This window comes from Cynocephalus volans, chromosome 1 (genome assembly GCF_027409185.1).
Source record: "Cynocephalus volans isolate mCynVol1 chromosome 1, mCynVol1.pri, whole genome shotgun sequence".
Lineage (NCBI taxonomy): Eukaryota > Metazoa > Chordata > Mammalia > Dermoptera > Cynocephalidae > Cynocephalus > Cynocephalus volans.
The window spans coordinates 26,470,606-26,492,561 of record NC_084460.1 but is presented as its reverse complement, the minus strand read 5'-3'; the positions used below and the strand labels follow the sequence as shown (position 1 = coordinate 26,492,561).

Here is a 21,956-nt window from a genome sequence, read left to right as displayed (position 1 = left end):
AGATCCCAAGACCAAAACCAGGATGTAGCAAATTGTGTATTTAACCCAGCCTGTCCAGGGGGCTGTTTAGCAGGACCATGAGAGCTGCTGACGGTCTGACAGTGGTGGTCACCAAAGCCAGGCCAGAAAATGACAGGGAGAATGGCCAGTGCCTAGCAGACGCCGTCCACTCCTGAAGGGGTGGCCAGAGACAGAGGCTGGGTTCCCATCCCCAAGACAGAACTGAAGGGGCCCAAGGAGTCATCCAGACCAACCCCCCTCGATTTACAGACAGGGTGACTGAGACCTGGTGAGGGGAGGGTCACAGTTCAATCAGTGGAGGGCTGGGTGATCACCTCAGTGCTAACTTCTCACCTCTTCATGAAGCCACCTCCCACCTTAGATGGTCAGGGCTAAAAGGGGCCTGTCCAGGGTCATCCAACACTCTCACTCGGCTGATGAGGATAGCAGAGGTCCCGGAATTCCCCAAGGCATGAGGAATGGGATGGGCAACCTTTCAAACAGCTCCCAATCCTCAGAAATGCCAAGAAACCTCATCCTCCAAGAGCAGTGTTTTCAAAACTTGTATTTTTAGCAGCAGAAGCCATCCTCCAAACAAAACCTTATGCAAATCCTCAAACTACGAAACAGATCAGCAAGCTGCTCACCTGTGTGGGGCCTGGGTCAGGCCTTGGACTCCCCCTCCAGCACCCAAGGCTCCTTCTACAGGACCTTATGTGGAGCTCAGTTTGAAACCCCAGGACTTTGGGGGCTTTGTAGCCCTGGAGCTAAAGCATCGAGATAAGGGGGGCTCTTACTTAAGACCCCTGGAGGGTGTGGCTAGTATCTGAGACCTGGACAACTTCGTTCTCCACCAGAGCCTGGCCCCCATCCCCATTGAGCTGTCTCATGCGCAGGTTAATGGAACCGTAGGTCTTCCTGGAGCCCCTGCCAGGGACGAAGGTCCGCCGGCGATACAGCTCGCCTTTGCACAGGGAGACCATAAGCAGCACCGACAACAGCATGCCGCCCACCGTGAGCAGCCCCAGGCCCGCGATGATACACTTGTCCAGGTGGGAGCCCAGGTGAGCATAGTACATCTCAAGTCGTTCCATCTCCCGCGCTGTCACTGTGTCCGGGTTGACTCGGGCCTCGCGGGGGATGGCATACGCTGTCACCACCAGGAGGATCCCACTCACCAGGAAAACCAGGGCAGAAACAAAGCCATAATCCACTGGGCGGCTTACGGGCTCCAGGCCTGGCCCCTCCTCTGAATGCAGGGACAGATCATCCCGCTGAGATTGGGGTAGTGAAGAGACACCCCCCAAGGGACTGGGAGAGTTGCCCAGTCTGGTGTCCCTGGGGTTTTGGAAACGGGTCTCCTGCTCCTCTGAGGAGAAGCAAGCATTCGCCACACCCTCCCTGGGTGGGGCCACTGGGCCCAGAGGATCCGGCCTCCTTGGGGCCTGGGGACCATTGCTCAGTATCTTCAGTTCTAGACCAGGGGGAGATGCCATTGAGAAAGACGGCCCCAGCTCATCCCTTGGCCCCTTGGCAGCTAGAAGAGAAAACAGAAAGTCAGTTGAATGCAAACCTCTACCAAGAACCCGCTGGTGCCGGACATCACACTAGTCCCTGAGCATGTGAAGGTGAGTCAGGCACAGTTTCCACCTGGGAGAGATCTCCAGACAGAGGGGGGATGGGGGCTAAGACAATGACAAAACAGTGCATTCCATGCTAGGATTCCGCTCCACTGCTGGCCGGTGAGTGGCCTTGGGCAATTCACTTATCCTCTCTGGGTCTCAGTTCTCCCATCTATAAAATGACACAGGACTGGTGTAGGGATTGAGATAACCCTTATAAAGTACTCAGGACAGTAAGTACTCACTAACTATTAGTGATGAGCTATTATGATGGAATTTAGACAGAGCAGCCATCAGGTTCAAATCCCAGCTTCACCACTTGAGCTTGGGCAAGTGATGTGACCTCTCCAGACTCAGTTTTCTCTTCTGTAAAATGGGAATAAACAAAATGCCTCCCTTGTAACATTGTTATGAGGATTTCATAAAATAATGCACCAAGTCCATGGCCAGCTCAATTAGTGGACATGGTTGTATGAGGTGAGGATGATGGGGGTGATGGAGATGATCAAGGTGTTGTGGGAATAAAGTGAAGAAGAGCCAGGGAAGTTTCTGGGAGTTGGTGGCATTTGAGCCAGACCTCAGAGGATGAGTCAGAAATTTTCCAGCAGTGAGAGGGGATGAGGGCATTCTGGAAAGGGAAGAGGTGCCTCAGAGGTCAGGCGGAGCCAAGACAAGGAGCCAGAGAGTGATGGGGAGCTGAGGTGTAGGAGCAGGGAGTGCTGAGATCTGCTTGGGTTTCAGAAGGCAGAAGGGCAGATGGGATAGGAGGGAGCTGAGTGGAGGACAGGGGTCCAACAGGGCAGGGATGGCATGGCTGAGAGGGCAAAGGGGAAGGAGCAGACTTGAGAGCCATGACTGAGGTCACAGCCAAATGCCTTTATGTAAGCAGAAGATGGGGAGGACCTGGCCAAGGAGAGCCAGAAGGGGAGAAGGGGGACTCTCTGTGTTTCAAAGAGGAGATTCCCCACCTGAACACACACCTGCACAGACAGAAGGACAGCACATGTGCATTTCTGTCAAAGGATACCAACTTACAGGCTATATTTGGCTCATAGAAGTTTTACTTTGTTTTGTTTCTGGTCCGTTCATTTGTTTTTGGTGAATTAGGTGTCAATATACAAAAAGCAAAAGATTTTACAGCATAAACTTTGAATTCCTGGCTTCTCTTGCAAAATGGAAGAATCTGGCCACCGTAGGCCCCCATTGCCTCATAACACTCGCGTTGGTAAGTGGGTCCTCCCTTAGGCAGATCCAGTCTCTCTCCAACAGGTCCCACCTAGATCCCCTTCCCCACCTGGCATGTGTAATTCCTGATCCTGCAGGAGAACTACACCATCCCATATACACACTGATGTCATGAGGGTATATACACCCAGGGCCCCAGGCACACAAGTCCCTGCATGGTATAGAGACTACCAGGTGCAGAGTGGCTCACATGTTCTGGTGTCCCTACACACACATACGCATGACTCTTTGCATTCTCATGCCCAGGTTCATTGCAGCGCTCTGCAGTTCTGTCTGTGTGTGTGTGTGCACACGTGCACAAATATTAGCAAATGAATGAAGTGAGAATGAATGAAATAAATGAATGAATGAAACTCAAGAGTCTCAGTGCAGGAAGGCACCTTTTTCAATCTTTCTGACCTTCCCTCCAATATGGACTTGCATCAGACACCTCCTCTTAGCACACCTGGGGCCTTTCATCTGAGTACAAAGCCTGTTTCCACTTACAACCTATTTCTATCACTACGTCCCTCTTTCAAGAGTCCCAATTTAATAAATGTTTACTGAGCACCTACTACCAGTTGGGCCCTGTACCAGGCACTTCACTCAGGAGTATCTGCCCCACGATCTGGAATTACTATCTCCATTTCATAAAATGTGGCCAAGATCTCATGGTATGTGTGAGGGGTCTTCAAAAAGTTCATGGAAAGATTGATATTACTTTTTAATTCTATTTTTCCATGAACTTTTTGAAGTACCCTCATATGTGGGAGGCCAGGAGTTGGATGTAGTTTCCCTAAGAATTATCATCACCTACAAATAGGCAAACCCACACTGCACTGGGGGCATCGCTGTGCCCTTCTTCCCTGGCTCTTCTGGCCCTCGCCTGTAGACCTTCCACTTAGCTGACTGTTTACCAACAATAGTGAGCATCTTGAGGGCATTGAATTGTGTCTGGGTCTCCAGCCCCCTGCCCAGACTGCTCTCACTTTCCAGTGAATAGACAGAAAGGAGAAGTGTGTTGGTTGGCTTTTTACTCTTAGCACCAAAAGCGTTTTCCTGAGTGCCTAGCCACAATGGGGCCGGCAGTGTGTGCCCCATGGGTGTGCCCCCCCACCAGGCCCTCAGCACCTTCCACAGAACTCAGCTTCTAGAATGGTCCAGGAACCTCTTGTCCAGACTGACACATTGATGCCTCCATATCCCAGAGGAAATCCAGGCACCCAAATTCTGGGAGCAGGGCTCTCTTTCACCTTGCAAGAACCCAAAACTTTTTCCCTAGGTTGCCAGAGTGAGGGGGCAGAGAAAAAGGAGCCTTCCTCTCCCCCAGAGTTAGGATGTCTCTCTGTTTCTCTCGCACACTGGTTCAGAGATAGCCACCAGTAACACCAGGCCATGCCCAAACATAAGCAGAAACAAACTGATACTCATGCCCACCGTTCACACCCCACAACATACCAGTTACCCTCCATTTTCATCTGTAATCGAACAGGTCCTGAGAGGCACACCCCAGTTCCACATCCACTCCCCCAGGAGCAGTTCCCACACGCAGTACCTACAGACACGGGAAGCCAGGTAATGTGACCCAAAGATCTGCAGGCCCATTTGTACCCATACCCCAGGAGAGGGTGGAACTGGTTTACACACACGCACACGCACACGCACACACACGAGTTAACTACCACCAGGACTGCTAAGATTCAAGTCAGATCCACCAAGACCCGTCCAAGCCCAGCACCCCACCCACCGCGCGCGCACTGACACTCGGGGAGACAGACGCACAGCGGGTGTGGGTGAAGCTTCACAAAACCCAATCTATAGACACACGCGTGAGTTGTATACAAAGCCTCGGGGCGCGCAGATAACACACACGCAGGTCCACGCTGTTAAACCCAAAGTTCCGCACAGAAAGCCCCAGCACCCCGGCCGCCCACTGCACCCCCGCGCTCGCCGGTCCGCAGTTCACACCCCCTGCTCCTGCCCTTGACCACAAACGCGGCGGGGCCGAGTCAGGCCGAACCGAGCCAGGCACCGCCCGCAGCAGGGCGGCCGGGAGGCCCAGAGAGGCCGGGCTGCACGGGGGCCGGCGTGCGCCCGGGTCCCCTCGCCGCATGTCCTTCGGCGGGCCGCGAGGTCAGGCGAGCTGTCCTCCGCCGCCACTGGCCGCCTTGGGCCTTCAGCCTCCAGCCGCTCCCCGCAGTTCCCTCTCCGCGTGCGTACCTGTGCCGGGCCTCTCTTGCTACCTCCCGACGCGGGAGGCAAAGGGCGCCCGGCTGCCGGCGGACGAGGCTGCGTCCTCCCCCTGCGCCGGCCCTCCGGGGTCTGTGCTGAGGTGCAGCCCGGAGGACGCGGGCCCGGCCGCCACTGCCTCTCCTTCCCGAGTCCTGACCCTTTCCCGGCCCGGCCAGAGCCGACGCCAAAGCGCACGTACCTGCTCCCGCCGCGCGGGGCTGTACTGCTGCGGTGGCAGCCGCTGGGGGGCTCCGAGGAACGGGGGAAGGGGCGGGGGCCGGAGCGCTAAGGATCGCGCTCCTCCTGCGGCCGGCGAGGACGCTCGGAGAGTTAGCGCGGGGAGGAACTGGGAGGCGGATGATGGACTGGGGTAAGAGTGGGGGGGTACCAATCCATCCTCCTCTCCCTCTCCATAGGGCGGATCTGCATCGCCGGCGTCGGTGCTTGGGGACCCGGAGCTTGGAGCCCGCGGTCCCCCGGCGCAGGGGCGGGGCGGAGGGAGTGCTGGAGAAGACCCCTCCCCCGCCGCCTCTCTCTCCGCACCTCTGGGGAGTCCCTATTGCGCCAAACTCAGATGCCTTCACCCGCTCGCCCCACCTCTACCCCACACACAGCCCGCAGGTAGGACCCCGGATCCTCTCTGAGGTCCTCAGGTCCGGACAGTCTCCTCAGGCGTCTGCAGCTTCATGGATCAAGGGCGCCACCTGAAGGCTAGACGGAAGCCTCTGATCCCCTCCCGTCCCCCCGCCCCGTCCGCCCCCTTCTCCCTGATCTTTCTCCGTGCACTGCCCAAGAGGGGTGTTCTCTTAGGGCACATCCTCGCCCTCCGAGTCCCAGCTGCAGTGCCTCCTCCCCGGGATGCCTACCTGGCTCCCTCACACACACTCACCCCAAGAGCCCCCTCCTTCTGGGCTCTTCTTTTGCCTGCATTATTGCTCTTAACTCTGACAGCTGTGATTTTCCGTTTATAGGCCCCCTTCCTCCTTCAGACTGGCAGCTCCTGGAGAATAGGACCCATGTCTGAGCCCCCAGAACCCAGCACGGTGGGTGTGGGTGAACAGGTAGTGAGTAGGAATGACTTCCAGTCTCGTTTACACGGCCAAGTTAAGGTCAGATGCCTAGAGCACAAAATTCAAGAAGACTCTTTTGGGGGCCCAGGCCAAGCCCAGAGAGATGTTTGGTCTGAATATCATGGGGTTTCCAGGAAGCCTCTGTGGCCAGCTGACACTTGTGGCCTCAGGCAGATCCTCTGGCCTCTCTGAGCGTCAGTGCCCATCTCTGCTGATGGGGATCATGAAAATGCAGTCTCCAAGGTGCTGTGGGAGTGTCAGCAGAGGTCGGCCACCTGGAAGGGCAAATAAGGGTGCGCTATACTGGCTCTTCAGCCACCTCATGGGCGGAAACTAACCCGTCCTCCTCCAAAGGCTTATGTAGTCCTCACCAACCGGGAGAGCAAGGATCACCCTGGAAGCTGGGTGCCTGGGCCTCCGAGGACAGGACCACCAGTGCTAGGAAGGCCTAAGCTGGAAGCCTGGACTATCATTAGGGACTTCAAAGGGAAGCTAGAGTTCTGGCACCAGAATCCCAGGTCCACCGCTCATGGCTGTGTGGCCTTGTGCAGAGGTCTCCCTTCTTAGAGATCAGTTTCCTCATCGTGAAATGTACTTAGTAAGGGTTATGGGAAATCAATGGCATACAGTAGTCGCCCCCCCAGGATCCCCAGTGGATGTCTGAAACCTCAGATAGTACCGAACCCTATTACAGAGTTGGCCCTCCTTATCCGCTCGTTCTGCATCCATGGATTCAAGCAATCACAGATCAACAATATTCAGGAAAAGATAAAAAATAATGATACAACAATTTTAAAAATATGAATAAAAAGACTACAGTGTAACAACTGCTTACAAAGCACGTACATTGAATTAGTTATTATAAGTAATCTAAAGATGACTTAAAGTATAGGGGAGAATGAGGGTAGATTATATGCAAATACTATGTCATTTTACATCAGGGACTTGAGCATCTGAGGATTTTGGTATCCTTGGGGGTCCTGGAACCAATCCCCTACAGATACCAAGGGAGGACTGTACTATGTTTTTCCCTATACATACATATCTATGATAAAATTTAATTTATAAGTTAGGAACAGTAAGAGATTAGCAATAAATAATAATAAAATAGAACAATTATAGCAATATATTGTCATAAAAGTTACATGAATGTGGTCTCTCTCAAAATATCTTATTGTACTGTACTCACTTATTTTTGGAGCAGGTAACTGAAACTGCAAAACTGAGGATAAGAGGGGGACTCCTGTACTTCCCTTAAAATGCTCATGGTTTCCTTCCCTTAGTCATGCATCGTCCTGCCTCACAGCCTTGGCTTTGGCCGTTCCTTGTGCCTAAAACATTCATTTTCCTGGTAAACCCAGAGGTCACTCTCTTCCCTCACTTCAAGTCTTTCCCTAAAATTCACCTCAGAGACATCTTCCCAGACCATTCTTTTAAAAATAGCAGGTGGAAGGGGAGTGGGGTGATTGAGGCAATGTTGGTCAAAGGATACAAAATTATGATTAGATAAGAGGAATAAGTTCAAGAGATCTATTGTGCAGCGTGGTGACTATAGTTACTTACGACGTATTCTTGAAAAATGCTAAGCTTGAATAAGTACTCTCACCACAAAAATGAAACCATGTGAGATAATGTATATGTTAGTTAGCTAGATTTACATTCCAAAATGGATATATACTTACAATATCATGGAGTACACAATAAATACATACAATTTAATCCATCAATTTTTAAAAAATAAATTTGAAAAATAAAATTAAAAATATAAATAGCAGTGTCCCAGAATCCTTTGCTCCTTCACTCTGAATTTTTCTCCATAGCATTTACCAACTCCTGACACTAGTTTATTTCTTTGTTTATTGTCACCTCCACTAAATAATAAGTGCCAGGAGAATAGGGTCTTTGCCTGTTTTCGCCCCATTCTATTCCCAGAGCTTAGAAAAGGGGCCAATACATAGGAGGCCCTTGATACATATTCACTAAATGAAGAATAGAAATAATGAACAAGTACTTACTGAATACTCATTATACAAGGATCCTTCAAAAAGTTTGTTGAAAATAGAATTAAAAGATAATACAAATCTTTCCATGAACTTTTTGAAGTACCCTCATATATTAGTTAACTAGGTAGACTTCATCCCTACCCTCAAAAAACTCATATTCTAGTGGGAAAAAAGGATAAATATGTGCTTCCAACTATAGTAAGTGCTACCCAGCAACGCTACATTGTGTTGTGTGAACTTCATACAAGGGTGCTGACCTAGTCTTGGGGATAGGGATGGCTTTGCTGCAGCGCTGAGATCAGAAGAATGAGTGGGTGGCAGCCAGGTAAAGAGGACAAAGAAGAGAAGTTCAGCAGAAGGACTAGCATGGGCAAAGGCCCTGAGCTAGAAGGTGGTTGTCATGAAAGGCTCAATAAGGAATGTGGTAGGAGATGAGGCTGGACTTACCAGCAGTCCAGGTCACTCCAGAGCCTTGTAGGCCAAGGAGTTTGTTTTTGTCCTCAGAGCAGTGGGGAGCCACTGATAATGTGGGTAAAGGGTTAACAAAACCTTTTCCTCTTTTGCGTGAGAATTTGACCTTTGGTTAACTGTCTAGCTCTGCTTCCTTGGAAACGGATAAACATATGTCCACTACATTAATAGGCAACATTGCATATGATAAAAATGACCCCTGAGGAGGAGGCTAGAATGATCCATGTAGCAATGGGTTAGAACTGGAGATAGTGTGAACTCATGCTTAGCTGAATATAGATGCAGATGATTACATATAGAAATATTTAGAGATACGTACATGGGTTAGTACATACACATATGTTTCCTTGCTCTTTCAGCTGAGAGGGTCTAGAAGCAACAGTACTCCACAGTAACAAACACACCTATCGCTGAGGTGTTGGTTTCTAATACCATCCTCCAATAATAGGAATAATAATTTCTCTAATTCTTTAGAGAAATGGCTGGTTCTAGGACTGGGGCAGGAAATACACAAGACAAGACTGGAAAATCTTATAGTGCCAGAAAGTAAAGAAATGCTACACACACACACACACACACACACACACACACACACACACACACACACACACACAATGATGGGGCTATGTCAAAGGACACAGTGGTCAACTGAAAGTGCTCCCAGTGGTGAAAGCTGGAAAAATTTGAGCAAGAAAATAAAGCAATAGTAATTGAAAGTGTGAAATAAATATCTATGGGTCCATACTGATATAAACAGCTGAACAGATAAATTAACAAATTAGAAGAAAAAATAAATCTCCCATGCAGAATTGCAGATATGTAGATACTGTACCTTCAAGAGGGGGGAACATAACTCCCCAGTTCATAAGTGTGGGCCATGCATAGTGACTTCCTTTCAAAGAATGCATTATGGAAAGGGAAAAAAGAGTAAGTTTATAGTGGAGAAACATGACAATCTGATGACCTCAGCCAGGTGATCAAGGTCAACATTAACAGTCAAATCATGTTGGTAGTCTGTACCATTTTTTTTTTTTTAAGGATGACCAGTAAGGGGATCTTAACCCTTGACTTGCTGTTGTCAGCACCACGCTCTCCGAAGTGAGCTAAGCGGCCATCCCTATATAGGGATCCGAACCCGTGGCCTTGGTGTTTGGTATCAGCACCACACTCTCCCAAGTGAGCCACGGGCCAGCCCTGATAGTCTGTACCTTTGATGTGATGTGATGACAATGGCACTTTACCTCTGTGGTCTTCCTCCCCCAAACCTATAACCCCAGTATGAACATCAGAGAAATCCCAATTGAGGGGCATTCCACAAAATACCTGACCAGTTCTCCTCAAAACTGTCAAGGTCGTCAAAAACAAGGAAAAATCTGAGAAACTGTCACAAACAAGAGGAGCATAAGGAGAGATGACTACTAAATGTAATGTGGTAACCTGGATGGGATCCTGGCTCAGAAAGAGGACATTAGGGGGAAACGAAAGAAATCTGAATAAAGTATGGACTTTAGCTATTAATAATGTATCAATATTGGCTCATTAATTATAACAAATGTACCACATTAAGATGTTAATAATGGGGGAAACTGGGTGTGGGGTATATGGGAACTCTCTGTACCATCTTCTCAATTTTTCTGTAAATCTAAAACTGATATAAAAAATAAAGTTGTTGTTGTTTCTAAACACCCCCAATAGGTAAATTGCATCTGGACTGGGAGGAACTATAAATACCTGGTGGGGGGGCCGGCCCGTGGCTCACTCGGGAGAGTGCGGTGCTGATAACACCAAGGCCCCGGGTTCAGATCCCATATACGGATGGCCGGTTCGCTCACTGGGTGAGCGTGGTGCTGACCACACCAAGTCAAGGGTTAAGATCCCCTTACCGGTCATCTTTTAAAAATAAATAAATAAATAAATAAATAAATACCTGGTGGGAAATCATACTTGAGCATGGTGACTCACATAACTGGGCAGGTCCAAAGATAATGGGTTTTATGGGACATAAAGCTTTTAAGCTAGGCTTGTTTAGCACCTGCCCTATTGGGATTTCATCTTGCACCTGAGCAGTACTGTTATTCTGGACACAGCAAGGACTCCCACCGAGAGGAGTACCTGGTGGCATTGAGTGCCACACTAACAAGCTGAAGTTCCTATCCTATATCTTTCAGAGTAGGTCAAAGCCAAGTGTGGCTTATGGTCATCTGTTGAGTTGAAGTGTGTACTGGAACCTAAGAAGTCTCCCTGTGGACATTACAGTGGATGATAAGCAGGGGAGTGATGTGATCAGATCTGCATTGTGAAAACATTCTCCCTCTGCTATTCCCAGGTGCAAAGGGTTAAAAGAGAAAACAGACCATGTGGAAGATTACTGTGGTCACGTTGACACACGATAAGTCCTCAATCAATTAGCCTTAATTATGTATCTGTGGAGATATGCAATCTGTGAGAGAGATTGGGGACCTCTTGTAGAACATTAGAGCATCACTTAATTCAGAATTTCCAAACAATAGTTATATAAGATGATTTTAGGTGTTATATAGATTAATATGTGTCTTGATTACCCATTGCTATAAGACAAACCACCCCAAAACTTAACAGTTTAAAAGAAAATCATTTATTTACTCATGGTTTTGCAGTTTGGGCTGGTCTCAATTCTCTTCTATATGGTGTCAGCTGGGGTGGCACAAACAGCTGGCAGCTGGCTGGAAAAGCTCAGACTTGGTCCTCGCTGTTAGCCAGGTTTTTCCATTCTCTTCCACAAGGTCTCTCCATGTGGCTAGCTTGGGCTTCCTTACACAATGGTGGCCCCAAGGTAGTCAGAGTTCTTTTAGGCACCCAACTTTCCCCAGAGCACAAAAGAAGAAGTTGCTAAACCTTCTTAAAGCTGAGGCTTGAAATTGGCACAGAATTGCTTCTGCTGCATTCTTTTGCTTAATGCAGGTCACAGGCCAGCCCAGATTCAAGGGGAGGGGTCTACATAAGGGTATGAACACTGGGAGGCATGTATCATTGGGGGCCACCAAAGTAACAATCTCCCATCATCTATGCTATATCTATATCCATACTCACACATATGTATGTGTGTGTGTTTGTTCATTTCAATGGCTAAGTATTTCTTTTCAATTGTTTTAGAAAAATGTGTAACTAGCTCATGAAACCAGAGATATCCTGGATAATATTGTGTAGAGTAAGGGCAGGAAAAAATATGAGTCCATATGAAGTTGATGCAATGGAGTCTGCTCGTTTCCTTCAATACTCACTCCCGCTTTCTTCCACTGGGATAGAATCCCTGATCAATAGTTGCATAGTCCAGGGGCCGGCCCATGGCTCACCTGGGAGAGTGTGGTACTGATAACATCAAGGTCACATGTTCGGGTCCCTATATAGGGATGGCCATTGTAGAGCTAGGGCTGGGTCTGGAGCTCACAGACCCCTTGAGCCCATTGTCCAGACTGGGTCACAAACCCTTCACATTCAGGTCCATGAGCTAGGTAACAGGAAAAGGGGTCCTTGGAGCCTTGGTTGAAGAAAGAATAGTAAGCTTTATTCAGCACACACACGTCTAAGAGCTAGCCAGCCCAAAGAGAAACTCCACTGCTACTGGCGAAGTCCAAAAAAAAAAACTGAGCAGCTGCCAGCAAAGTAAACATGCTCTATTTTTTAGACATGAGCTCTCTGCCAACCAGCAGATACTTCACAAACTGAAGAACACACAAGAATAGCAAAAAAACTAAAAAAGATACACAGGCGTGCATGTGCACTAACTCTACCCCCACACAACTTGTTTACAAAGAATGTGCTGCACCACCCCCAACCAGACCTGAGGTGAGGGGGCCTGACTAAACTACTCTACTTTCCTCACATTGGGCATGCATTACAGGGTCCGGCACACAGAAGCCATAATACTGGCTTCCCATGGATGATGAATGGATGGCCATTCTGGCTTTCTTATTTGGAGATGACATTTTCCTCATTCAGGAATTTAAGTTCTTTCCCTTTCCAGGCCTCCTGGCTTCACCTCTCCTCATCTCCACGTGCCAAACCTTTCTGATCCTATGAAGTAAAATGTGCTCTGAGCCAGAATAGTCCTAAGAGTGGGATTAAAAATAAATGAAAGGGCATCAAAACAAGTTAACCACAAGAAATGGCTTCCCAGGGTGATTAGGCATCAGCACTGGAAGCCAAGGACAGAGTGCCAGACTCTAACTGCCAAGTGCTGCTATCAGCACCATTACTGCATCGGACAGAGAACATACTGGGCCCAGTGTGATCCCTGCCTAGCCCTCCACAACTTCAAGACAACAGGCAAGACTCTCCCCACACAAGTCAAGGAGAACGGGTTCTAATTCCAGCTCTGTCACTTACCTGCTGAAGTGATCCTAGAAAAATTCATGCCTCTCTGAGCCTCAGTTTCTTCATCTGTAAAAACTTGTTAGTAATAGGATCTATCTGTAATCATCTATAAAATGTATATAACGATGGAATTCACCTGATAGGCAGAGGTTCCCAAACTTTCTCTCACAGCATCCTGAGCATCTCAGTGATTTTTTCTGTGTGCAAGGCCCAACAAAATACCTAACAGTTGTTTATTAAGTAGTTAGGTTCGAACAGCTCAATAATAGTTGTTTGCACAGTATCTGACAGATGTCATTGTTGCCCTCAACAATTTAACTATTTCTCAGTGCCTTTGTGACTTTTCTGCAGTGCCTCAGCACATAGTTTGGGAACCGCAGTCATAGGTTTTAAAGATGAAACGAGGTTATTTATGTCAAGGGCTTAGCATGATGCCTGGTCTGGCATAGGAGATCAATAATAAATGTTGGTTATCCTAAATTATACTCCCAGTCTCATTCTGAGATCACCTTCTCTCTAGTTCTTTCCATGTCTCGTTCCACTGCCATGCAGCAATGCTCCCTGCCTCTAGCTCTTCCCACCTCATGGTTTCTGCTTGCTGTCTTCCCTCTGGCCTTCAGGCCTGTGGCCTCCACTTCTGAACTAACTTCCTTCCTGGTGTAGAATTGTCAGTCCCACTTCTTCACCCCTAACTCCACACGCTTGCCATGATCTCTTTGCAGATGGAATGTTCATCTCTGCCCCAGAGCTTTGGGCTCAATCAATGGCACATGACAAAGTGAGAATAGTGGATGGTTTCCTTGTGCATTTTGTCTTTTTGGAGTATGAATTCATCTTCCAGGGAGGTTTATCTGTGCACATTTTGTGTAGCCTGAGTTGACGGCAAGTCCCTCCAAAATGGGTTGAGTTTGTTTTGTCAGTCACCTCAGATCTTTATCTGGGATCACTATGCTAATTCTTGGTTTGGGTTTCCTAGTTCATGTAGATAGAATAAGTTTTTAAAACCTGTAGGAGAATAGTCCTATTTATTTTCATTATATCATTAATTTGATTATCATTTGTTTTTATCCACTAAGATATCAGCTCCAGGAAAGCATGGCCTTTGTCTCTCTGGTTTTGGGCTACGTCCCCAGTGTCTACAGCAGAACTTAGAACACAGTAGACACTCAATAAGTGTTTGGTGAAAGAGAGAATTAAAGAATACCCACTTCACAGTGTGATTGGAAGAGTAAATTGTGTGTCAGGCAGGACTGTGTTTGCTGCAAGTAGCGGAGTGCCCATTTAAAAATGGAGTCTCACCTAACAGGCAGATACTGTTGCTGATTCTGTAACTCAGTGGTTTCAAATGTCTCTGCAATTTTCTTGGCCTTTGTCGTATGGTTGCAAGATGGTTACTATCACTCTATTCATTACATCCACATTCAAGGCAGAAGAGTGGTGGAGTAGGAGTAAGGGGGGAGCATCGGTGACGTTTTCCTTTTTATTAGAAAGGTAAAAGTTCTTCTCGAAGCAGATTTACAAAGTACAGCAGATTTTTCCTTTGATCTCATTTGCTACAAATGGGTCACATGGGCATCCCAGAAGCAAGGGAACTTGGGAAGTGAGTATTTCCCTTTACATAGACTACAGAAAAGTGAGTAAGGGAGAAGGGGATCAGGCACACTGGTGGGGTATCTGCCCCAAATGAGGCACATGCATACTTTATATGTAAAGTACAAAACAAGCCCTCAGTAAGGGGCACCTATTTTCATAACAACCATCATTGTTTTTATTTAAAGCTTTATAGTCTCTGTGATCCTGTTGGTATCACATCTTCTTGGCTTCTGGAACCAGCAGGCACCAAGTTACTCATATCCCTATAATGGTCTCTCCCCTCCCTCCTTGTTCTGTTCAAAGTACTGAAGCCCTTTAAAAAAAAAACAGTCAAACTACATTTTCCAATGTGAACTACTTCCTGCTCTCATTAACTGCATCTTCAGTGACTTGGCTAGACCCTGCTGCCAGCCTGAAAGAGGTGGGAGACTATACAAATCAAAGGTCTCTCAGACCCATAACCAGGGCAATGTCAAGATCTCTCCCGAGGACACTGAGATGAAAACAGCAGAAGAGCCAGCACCAAATCTTGGGCAGACCCTGGAGTGGCTGAGAAAGGAGCTGGTAAGGCTTTGTGTTTCTTTTTACCTGAGGCCCCAACTTCATATTTTCCAAGGTGCCCTGGTGCCTCCTTGGCTAGGGCAGAGGCTGCAGGCCAGGGCATGGGCCCTGGAGGCACCCCTCTGTGACCAGACACAGCGCACAATCGGGATCTCAGGTGCTGGGATAAGTAGGTCGTGGCCTACATAGTAGGCTTTGGGTGCGGTGCTCGCCAGACTGGTTTAGAATTACACTTAGTCCTGGGTATGTGCCCAGCTCTGCTTCTGTATGGTCTGTAGCCGGTGGCTTTACCTCTTTGGACCTCAGTTTCCTTATCACAAAAGGGGGATAACAATAGTACCAACATCGTAGGAGCTATTATAAAGACTCAGTGAGGAGAATTTGTTATCTACTAGTGTCTGCTTGCACATTGATACTGGCTGTTAGAATGGTGACCCAGGTGGACACGGAGTACACCCACTGTCTTTGCCTGGGTCCTCTAGCAAGCCAAGACTCAGACAAGGACTGAGGAGTCAACAATTTCTTTGGAGGTACAAGTACAGAGTGCTCTGCCAGGAATGCACTATGTTACTGAGCTGTCTACTGCCTCAAAGGAGCTCGGAGGAGACAGAACAAAGAGGAAATTTATCTGCACAGCTCAGTCCTGTCTCCCCTTTCTGGGTGGTAAAGGCCCACCCCATGGGGTACTAACTCTCCTGAATATATGTGTTATGTTGCTTGGTCTCCTGGTGACTATTCGGGAAGCCAGGCCTTATGCTTTTCATTGTGGTTTCTCAAAGTCCAAAAATAGAGGGGTGCCCCAAAGTGTGTGGCAACACCAGCCAAGAGAGAAAAGGAGGCAGTTCAGGAAACCTCAGAAGAGGTTTGTATCCCGATATGCCTACTTCTCATTCTGGGGAGGGACAGACAGGCTTGTCTAAAAATGACTTTTCTGGGTTGCAAAGCCACAGGTGAGCTGGGACCCAACCCTGTCTTTACCCCAAAGGGAGGAGCTGACCTAGCAGGATTTCTCATGGGACCAGGGGCTTCTAGCAGCGGAGGCTACACCTTATTACAGTCCTCGGATATTCAGAGCTGGGCAGCTGGTCTTCCTCATGCTCCCTAGACAATGGGTGCCCAAGCTGAGACTGCTTGGTGCCTGCTTTCGTCTGTTTTCTGTTGCTTATAACAAAATACCTGAAACTGGGTAATTTATAAAGAAAGGATTTGTGTTTTTAAAAGGCTCTCATAGAAGTGTAGAGTAGGGCTGGCCAGTTAGCTCAGTTAGTTAGTGCATGGCCTTGTAACACCACGGTTAAGGGTTCAGATACCTGCACTAGCCAGCCACCAAAAAAAAAAAAAAAAAAATTATAGAGCAGAATAATGGTTACCAGAGGATGGGAAGAGAGGGTGATAGGGGGAGAAGTGGTGGACTAACAGGTACAAAACTATACTATCTACCTTAAGTGAATCATTGTGCAGTATGTGCATGTATTAAAACAACACACTGTACCCCATAAAAATAAATATAAATAAAGTTGAAAGACATAAAAATTTTTTAAATAATTTATTTTTTACAATTTGGAGGTTGGGAAGTCCAAGGTCAAAGGGCGCATCTGGTGGGGCCTTTTTCCTGGAGGGGACTCTCTGCAAAGTCCTTAAAAAGCCTAGGGCATCACCTGGCAGGATGACAAGAACATCCTAATATATTCTCTTCTTCTCCTTATAAAACCACCAATCTAATCCTATTAATTTATTACCCTATTAATTCCTGAATGAGTTAATCCATTTATGAAGGCAGAGCCCTTGTGATCTAATCACCTCCCAAATCCCCACCTCTCAATACTGCCACACTGGGGATTAAGTTTCATTGTGAGGCTGGCTGGACTATACGATAGACATTCTGACTACAGCAGTGCCTGAACCCAAAGTGCATATTTCCCTGCTGATAAATCACTTCTCTTTCACCCCAGGAAGAGGGAAAACGAGGTCGGGGGGAACCTACCTGGAGCACAGCCTCCCGGGCCCAAGCTCCTTCCTCTCCATGATGCCAAGAGACAGGGAGCCTTGAGTCTCCTCTTGGTGATCCCCGACTCATGAATTTCCCAGTCGAGCTTGTTTTTAACCCCAGTTGCATGGAATTTACATAACTCCATAAGGGGCCCTCTGGAGCCCACCCAAGAAGCCCCACAGTCCTCAGGGAAGTACCAACACTGGACAGTCACTCCATGCAGCAGAGGGAACAAATCAGGAAGGCCAGTGACTACCACGGACCGAAGTCCAATGCTCTCCTTCTTTTCCTGGGATTCTGTGAGCCCCAAGATCCTAACATGGTCTTCGAGAAGGGAAAGAGCTGCAGCCACCTGTGACAATAATGACAATAGGCAAAGCAGCCCAATGCCTGAGTGCCCATCCATTCATCAGGAGGACAGAGCTGCGCATTGTGGAGGCTGAGGACACAGAGCACAGAGCTTACCTCACCTGAGGACCCCTTGCTTTGTGAGAGAAGACATTTCTCTTCTGGTAAAGCCAGTTTGGTCAGAGTTTTCAATCCTCAAAGCCAAAGGAACCAGGTCTACCACTTCCATTAACATCACTGCGATGCTGGGTGCCCCATCATGGTCTCACAAACACATACTCCGAGCTGGTGCTAAAGGTTGGACAAAGATGTGTGGGTGGAACACCTGAAAACGGAGAAAACACAGACTGAACATTTTCCTAGGAATTAGGAAATAACGCTCTCCCACCTCCTAAACCACTGGCTTTGCAGCCTGAGGAATCCCAGTGTTCTCAGGGAGGTGGTCTACACTGTCACCTCCAAGTTTTCTCTTTCTAGCTACCTACTGTCTTGGCAGTATCACTAATGCTCAAGTGGAGGACACAGACTTGGTCTTCACATTTGTAAAGTGATCAGTTTGTCACAGAAATTAAAATACTATTTTTAATGGAGAAATAATGTTAATGATCTCTTGTAAAGAGACAGAGAAAGAGAGAGATTGAGAATCTATGTACTGAATCATGTGCTCTGCCTTGACTAGCTTCGGAAGGGAAAACTGGGAACCATACACAGTGGTTGCTTCTGGGGAAGGATGCTGGAGCTGTGAAATAGAGTGGGGGAGGTTTTTAACTACATGCCCTTTTGTAGCTTTTAAATTTTGTATCATGTGTAAAAATTACCTCATTAGAAAACAAAATTTTAGCATTTAAAAAGAGAAAGCAAGAGAGAAAATGTATTGAAAAAAATTCTAGGGGAAAATGTGAGAATGAGTAGAAATGGGTGAGTGGTTCACAAGCTTTTTGGTCTTAGGACCCCTTATGCTTGTCAGAATTATTAAGGACACCAAAAAGCTTTTGTTTATGTGAATTATATCTATCAATATTGACTGAATTAAAAACTAAAGCTGAGAAATATTTAATATGTATTTATTAATGCATTTAAAAATGTTAATGCATTTAATTAATATTAATACATATAATTAATATTAAAAACATAAATGAATTTAAAACTCATTACATGTTAATAAAATATTTATTTAAAATAACTATATTTTTCAAAGCAAATGTTTAGTGAGAAGAGTGGCCCAGTTTTACATTGTTGCAAATTGCTTCAATGTCTGGCTTAATAGAAGACAGCTGGATTCTCATATGTGCTTCTGCCTTCAATCTGTTGAAATACTACACGTCATTACCTCTGGAAAACACCATATACCAATAAGAAAATGAAAGTGAAAAAGGAAAATGGTATCTCAGTATTGTAATGAAAGTAATTTTGACCTCGATAACCACCTGAAAGTATTCCCACCAGAACTTAAGAATCACAGTTCTAAAGGGCTCCTGCCTGCCTGGTTTGCTTTACTTTCCTTTAATATGAAGCCACTATCACCTTAATACCTACGCAATGATTTGTTTGTTATAGTGAGGATTAAAGGATATAATGGAGTTAGTTATATACATCTCAATTTAGAGTGTGTTTTCCAGTGGGCTAAAAGTGTTTTCCAGCCTCATAAAAGCCTTGAAAGGTGAGTAATTTGCTTTCTACTTTGCAGATGAAGAAACAGGCTTTGGTGGCTTCTGCAAAGTTGTGCAACTCACAAGTGGGCTTGTCTCCCATGAGATGGTGAGGGGAAGGGGCTTTATGGGGAACACCCAGTGCCGTGTGCATCCTCTCACAGACCCCTTCTCTCTCCTAGTCTGAGATGCAGATCCAAGACCAGAGGCTCCTGCTCACGCTGAGACATCTTCACAGTGTGCTGGAGGAGCTGCGTGCTGACAGTGCTCAATGGGAGGAGGCCAGGTCCAACGGAGGGACATCCCCCATCAGAGCTCGAGCAGGCTCTGAAGGCAGAGGCTGCCAGCCTGTCTCCTCAAGGGGGCTGGCCCAGCTCCTCCGAGGGGAAGACAGCAGACGAAGCTCCCTCCCTTAACTGGCTAGAGATGACACTGACCTCCCACCACTAGTGTAAACTTTGACTGTGATGTTTTTGGGGGAGAGCATTGGAATGGGAGTCAGGAAGCCAGGGCTCTGTGTTCACCTCTGCTCTCATGTGCTGTGTGACTCTGGATCTGTCATTCAACTTCTCTGTGTCTTTGGTTCCTTTTCTGTCACTTATCGGGGTTTTTGCATGTGTGTGTGTGTGAGGTACAAATAAAGTGTTGGATGTGAACACATTTTGAAAACACAGACATGTTATATGGCTTCTGGCAAACACCACAATGGTAATCCTTTCCTTGGGAATTTCTCAGAAGGCAATTGTTAAGACAGAAAGAGCTCAATGTGCAAAAATAGTTACTGAGTGTTGCCATGGTAAAAAAAAAAAAAAAAATTGGAACCCTGTATAGTTACTTGGTGGCTGTTTTCTGTCTTCCCAACATGGCTTCTCATTCCCTTCATGTGATAACAACAGGCTCTGTTGCCACCCTGGCCAATTATATAATTCATGGTTGCCCTAATAACACGATTGGCCCAGTGAGTAGGCATGTGAACAGAGCCAACCACAGCCCTTCCCTGGGATTGCTTTCTGGATGCTCAGTTACAAAGCTCAGGCTTCCAGTGGCCATGTTCCCTGCCAGGTGAAGAAGACCTGTCTGCGGGAGGAAGGAAAGAGGCTAATCTTCAAAAAGAAGTAGAAAGAGGGCCACACAAGAGAAGGACAGAGAGGAAGAGTGCTGGTCTTTTTAATTGCTGGTTTCAGGCCCTAGTTTTGTGAGTCACCCCTGCATTCTTTTCAGCAACTAAAGCCAGTAAATTCTACCACCACCACCCACAGCCACACACACCAATTTGTCTTTGCTTAAGCTGATTTGAGTAGGGTTTCCCTCATTTACAGCCAAAATGGCCCTGAGGAACACAATCCAGATGTTCAAAGAAGCAAAGAAGCGAAACCATTAAGAAAATGGCATTTCATTCATTCAGGGTTTGTGACATCAATCTCCAACAGCTCATGATACAGCAGGACACTCAATTGTATGGGGTGCTGCAGTCATGACTTTGAAAAATTATATCTGCCTGTAAGAAAGACTTAAACTGAAAAGGTGAACATGAAAAAGTCATGGTGTTAAGATGATCCAATTATTGATAGGCCTTTTGTTTTTGAAAATCTATTTGCATGTTTTTAGAATACTGTTTTTATGGTTTTGAAAAAGTAAATCCTTGCATACAGATGCAGAGTGGAGAGGGTGTATTATAAGTACAATGGTTGTAATCAGACTAACCTGGGACTTTTATATAATATTTTATAACATAGAAAATACCTGCTCTGTGATGCTGGGGCTGGGACCCTGCAAACCACATTTCTGTGTTGCCCATGCTCCCTGTAAGACTTTGTTCGACTCTGCCAATAAGCAGGGTGATGTTAGACTACAAGACTAGAGGGAGAAAAGGCACTTGCTCCTTCTTCTTTGTTCCCTGTAGCTTCCTGTGGGCTTCCTTTTCCTCTGAGCACCACCCAGCAATGCTTCTTCACCTCACAGCAGCAATTCCCTCCCATGGCTCCAGCCTTTTCCAAGGCCAAGGTCCCAGCCCCACAGGGCCTGTGTTAGTCTGTTTCTGTTGCTTATAACAGTACCTGAAACTGAGTAATGTGCAAAGAAAAGAGATTTATTTCTTAACAGTTTGGAGGCTGGGAAGTCCAAGGTCCAGGGAACATATCTGGTGAGGACCTTCTTGATAGTGACTCTACAGCAATGAAGGGTGTCACATGGTGAGAATGGCCTTAGAAAGAGAGCTGTCCATCTCACTTGCTCTTCTTATAAAGCCACAAGAACCACACTCATGGCAAACCATTAAATCATCCACCTATTACTCTATGAATGGATCAATCCATTCACAAGGGCACAGTCCTTGACATCCTATCACCTCTTAAAGGTCCCACCTTCCACCATAATATTGGGAGTTAAGTTCCAACATGAGCCTGGGGGGACACTCAAACCACTGAAGGGCCCCTCCCCTGAGCTCAGAGATAAAAGCTCCAGATGGCTCAGAATCTCCTCCCTGAAGTCTGACTCCCTGCCCTACCTATCTGGCCCTTTTCTGCACTCAGAGATACCAGCCCCAGCTGAGCAGAGCTCTCTTCTCAGATATCTGAAATTAAGCTCCATGGGGCTCTTCCTCTAAGTTTTTAAGTTTTAATAGTTTCATCCTCTTTTCTTTGTTCCTTCAGCACTGGGAGTGGTAGGTGCTTGGGGCAATTGCCGCCCTAGTGTTCTTTTTATAACTTTTCAGTTGCCCAGTTAACAACTGTATACCTGGCTAACAATTCTTCATATTAAATTCTCTGTGTTAAAATATGAGTGCGGTTTGACTGACACTTTTTTTTTTCTTCTATTTTTACCAATGCCACTATAATCAT

At 46.8% G+C, this 21,956-nt stretch overlaps 2 protein-coding genes across 2 annotated transcripts; one reads left to right on the top strand and one right to left on the bottom strand.

Moving 5' to 3' along the window:
• Window positions 1–797: 797 nt before the first annotated feature.
• On the bottom strand, window positions 798–1,532 carry TMEM74B (transmembrane protein 74B). Its single transcript, XM_063088279.1, has one exon. The coding sequence runs from the start codon at window positions 1,494–1,496 to the stop codon at window positions 798–800; it is 699 nt and encodes a 232-aa protein (XP_062944349.1). The 5' UTR covers window positions 1,497–1,532.
• A 13,519-nt stretch (window positions 1,533–15,051) lies between these two features.
• C1H20orf202 (chromosome 1 C20orf202 homolog) lies at window positions 15,052–19,607 on the top strand. The gene is made up of 2 exons (XM_063088056.1): window positions 15,052–15,132; window positions 19,299–19,607. Exons 1-2 carry the CDS (start codon window positions 15,067–15,069, stop codon window positions 19,530–19,532), a joined length of 300 nt encoding a protein of 99 aa, XP_062944126.1. The 5' UTR covers window positions 15,052–15,066; the 3' UTR covers window positions 19,533–19,607.
• The last annotated feature ends 2,349 nt before the right edge of the window (window positions 19,608–21,956 follow it).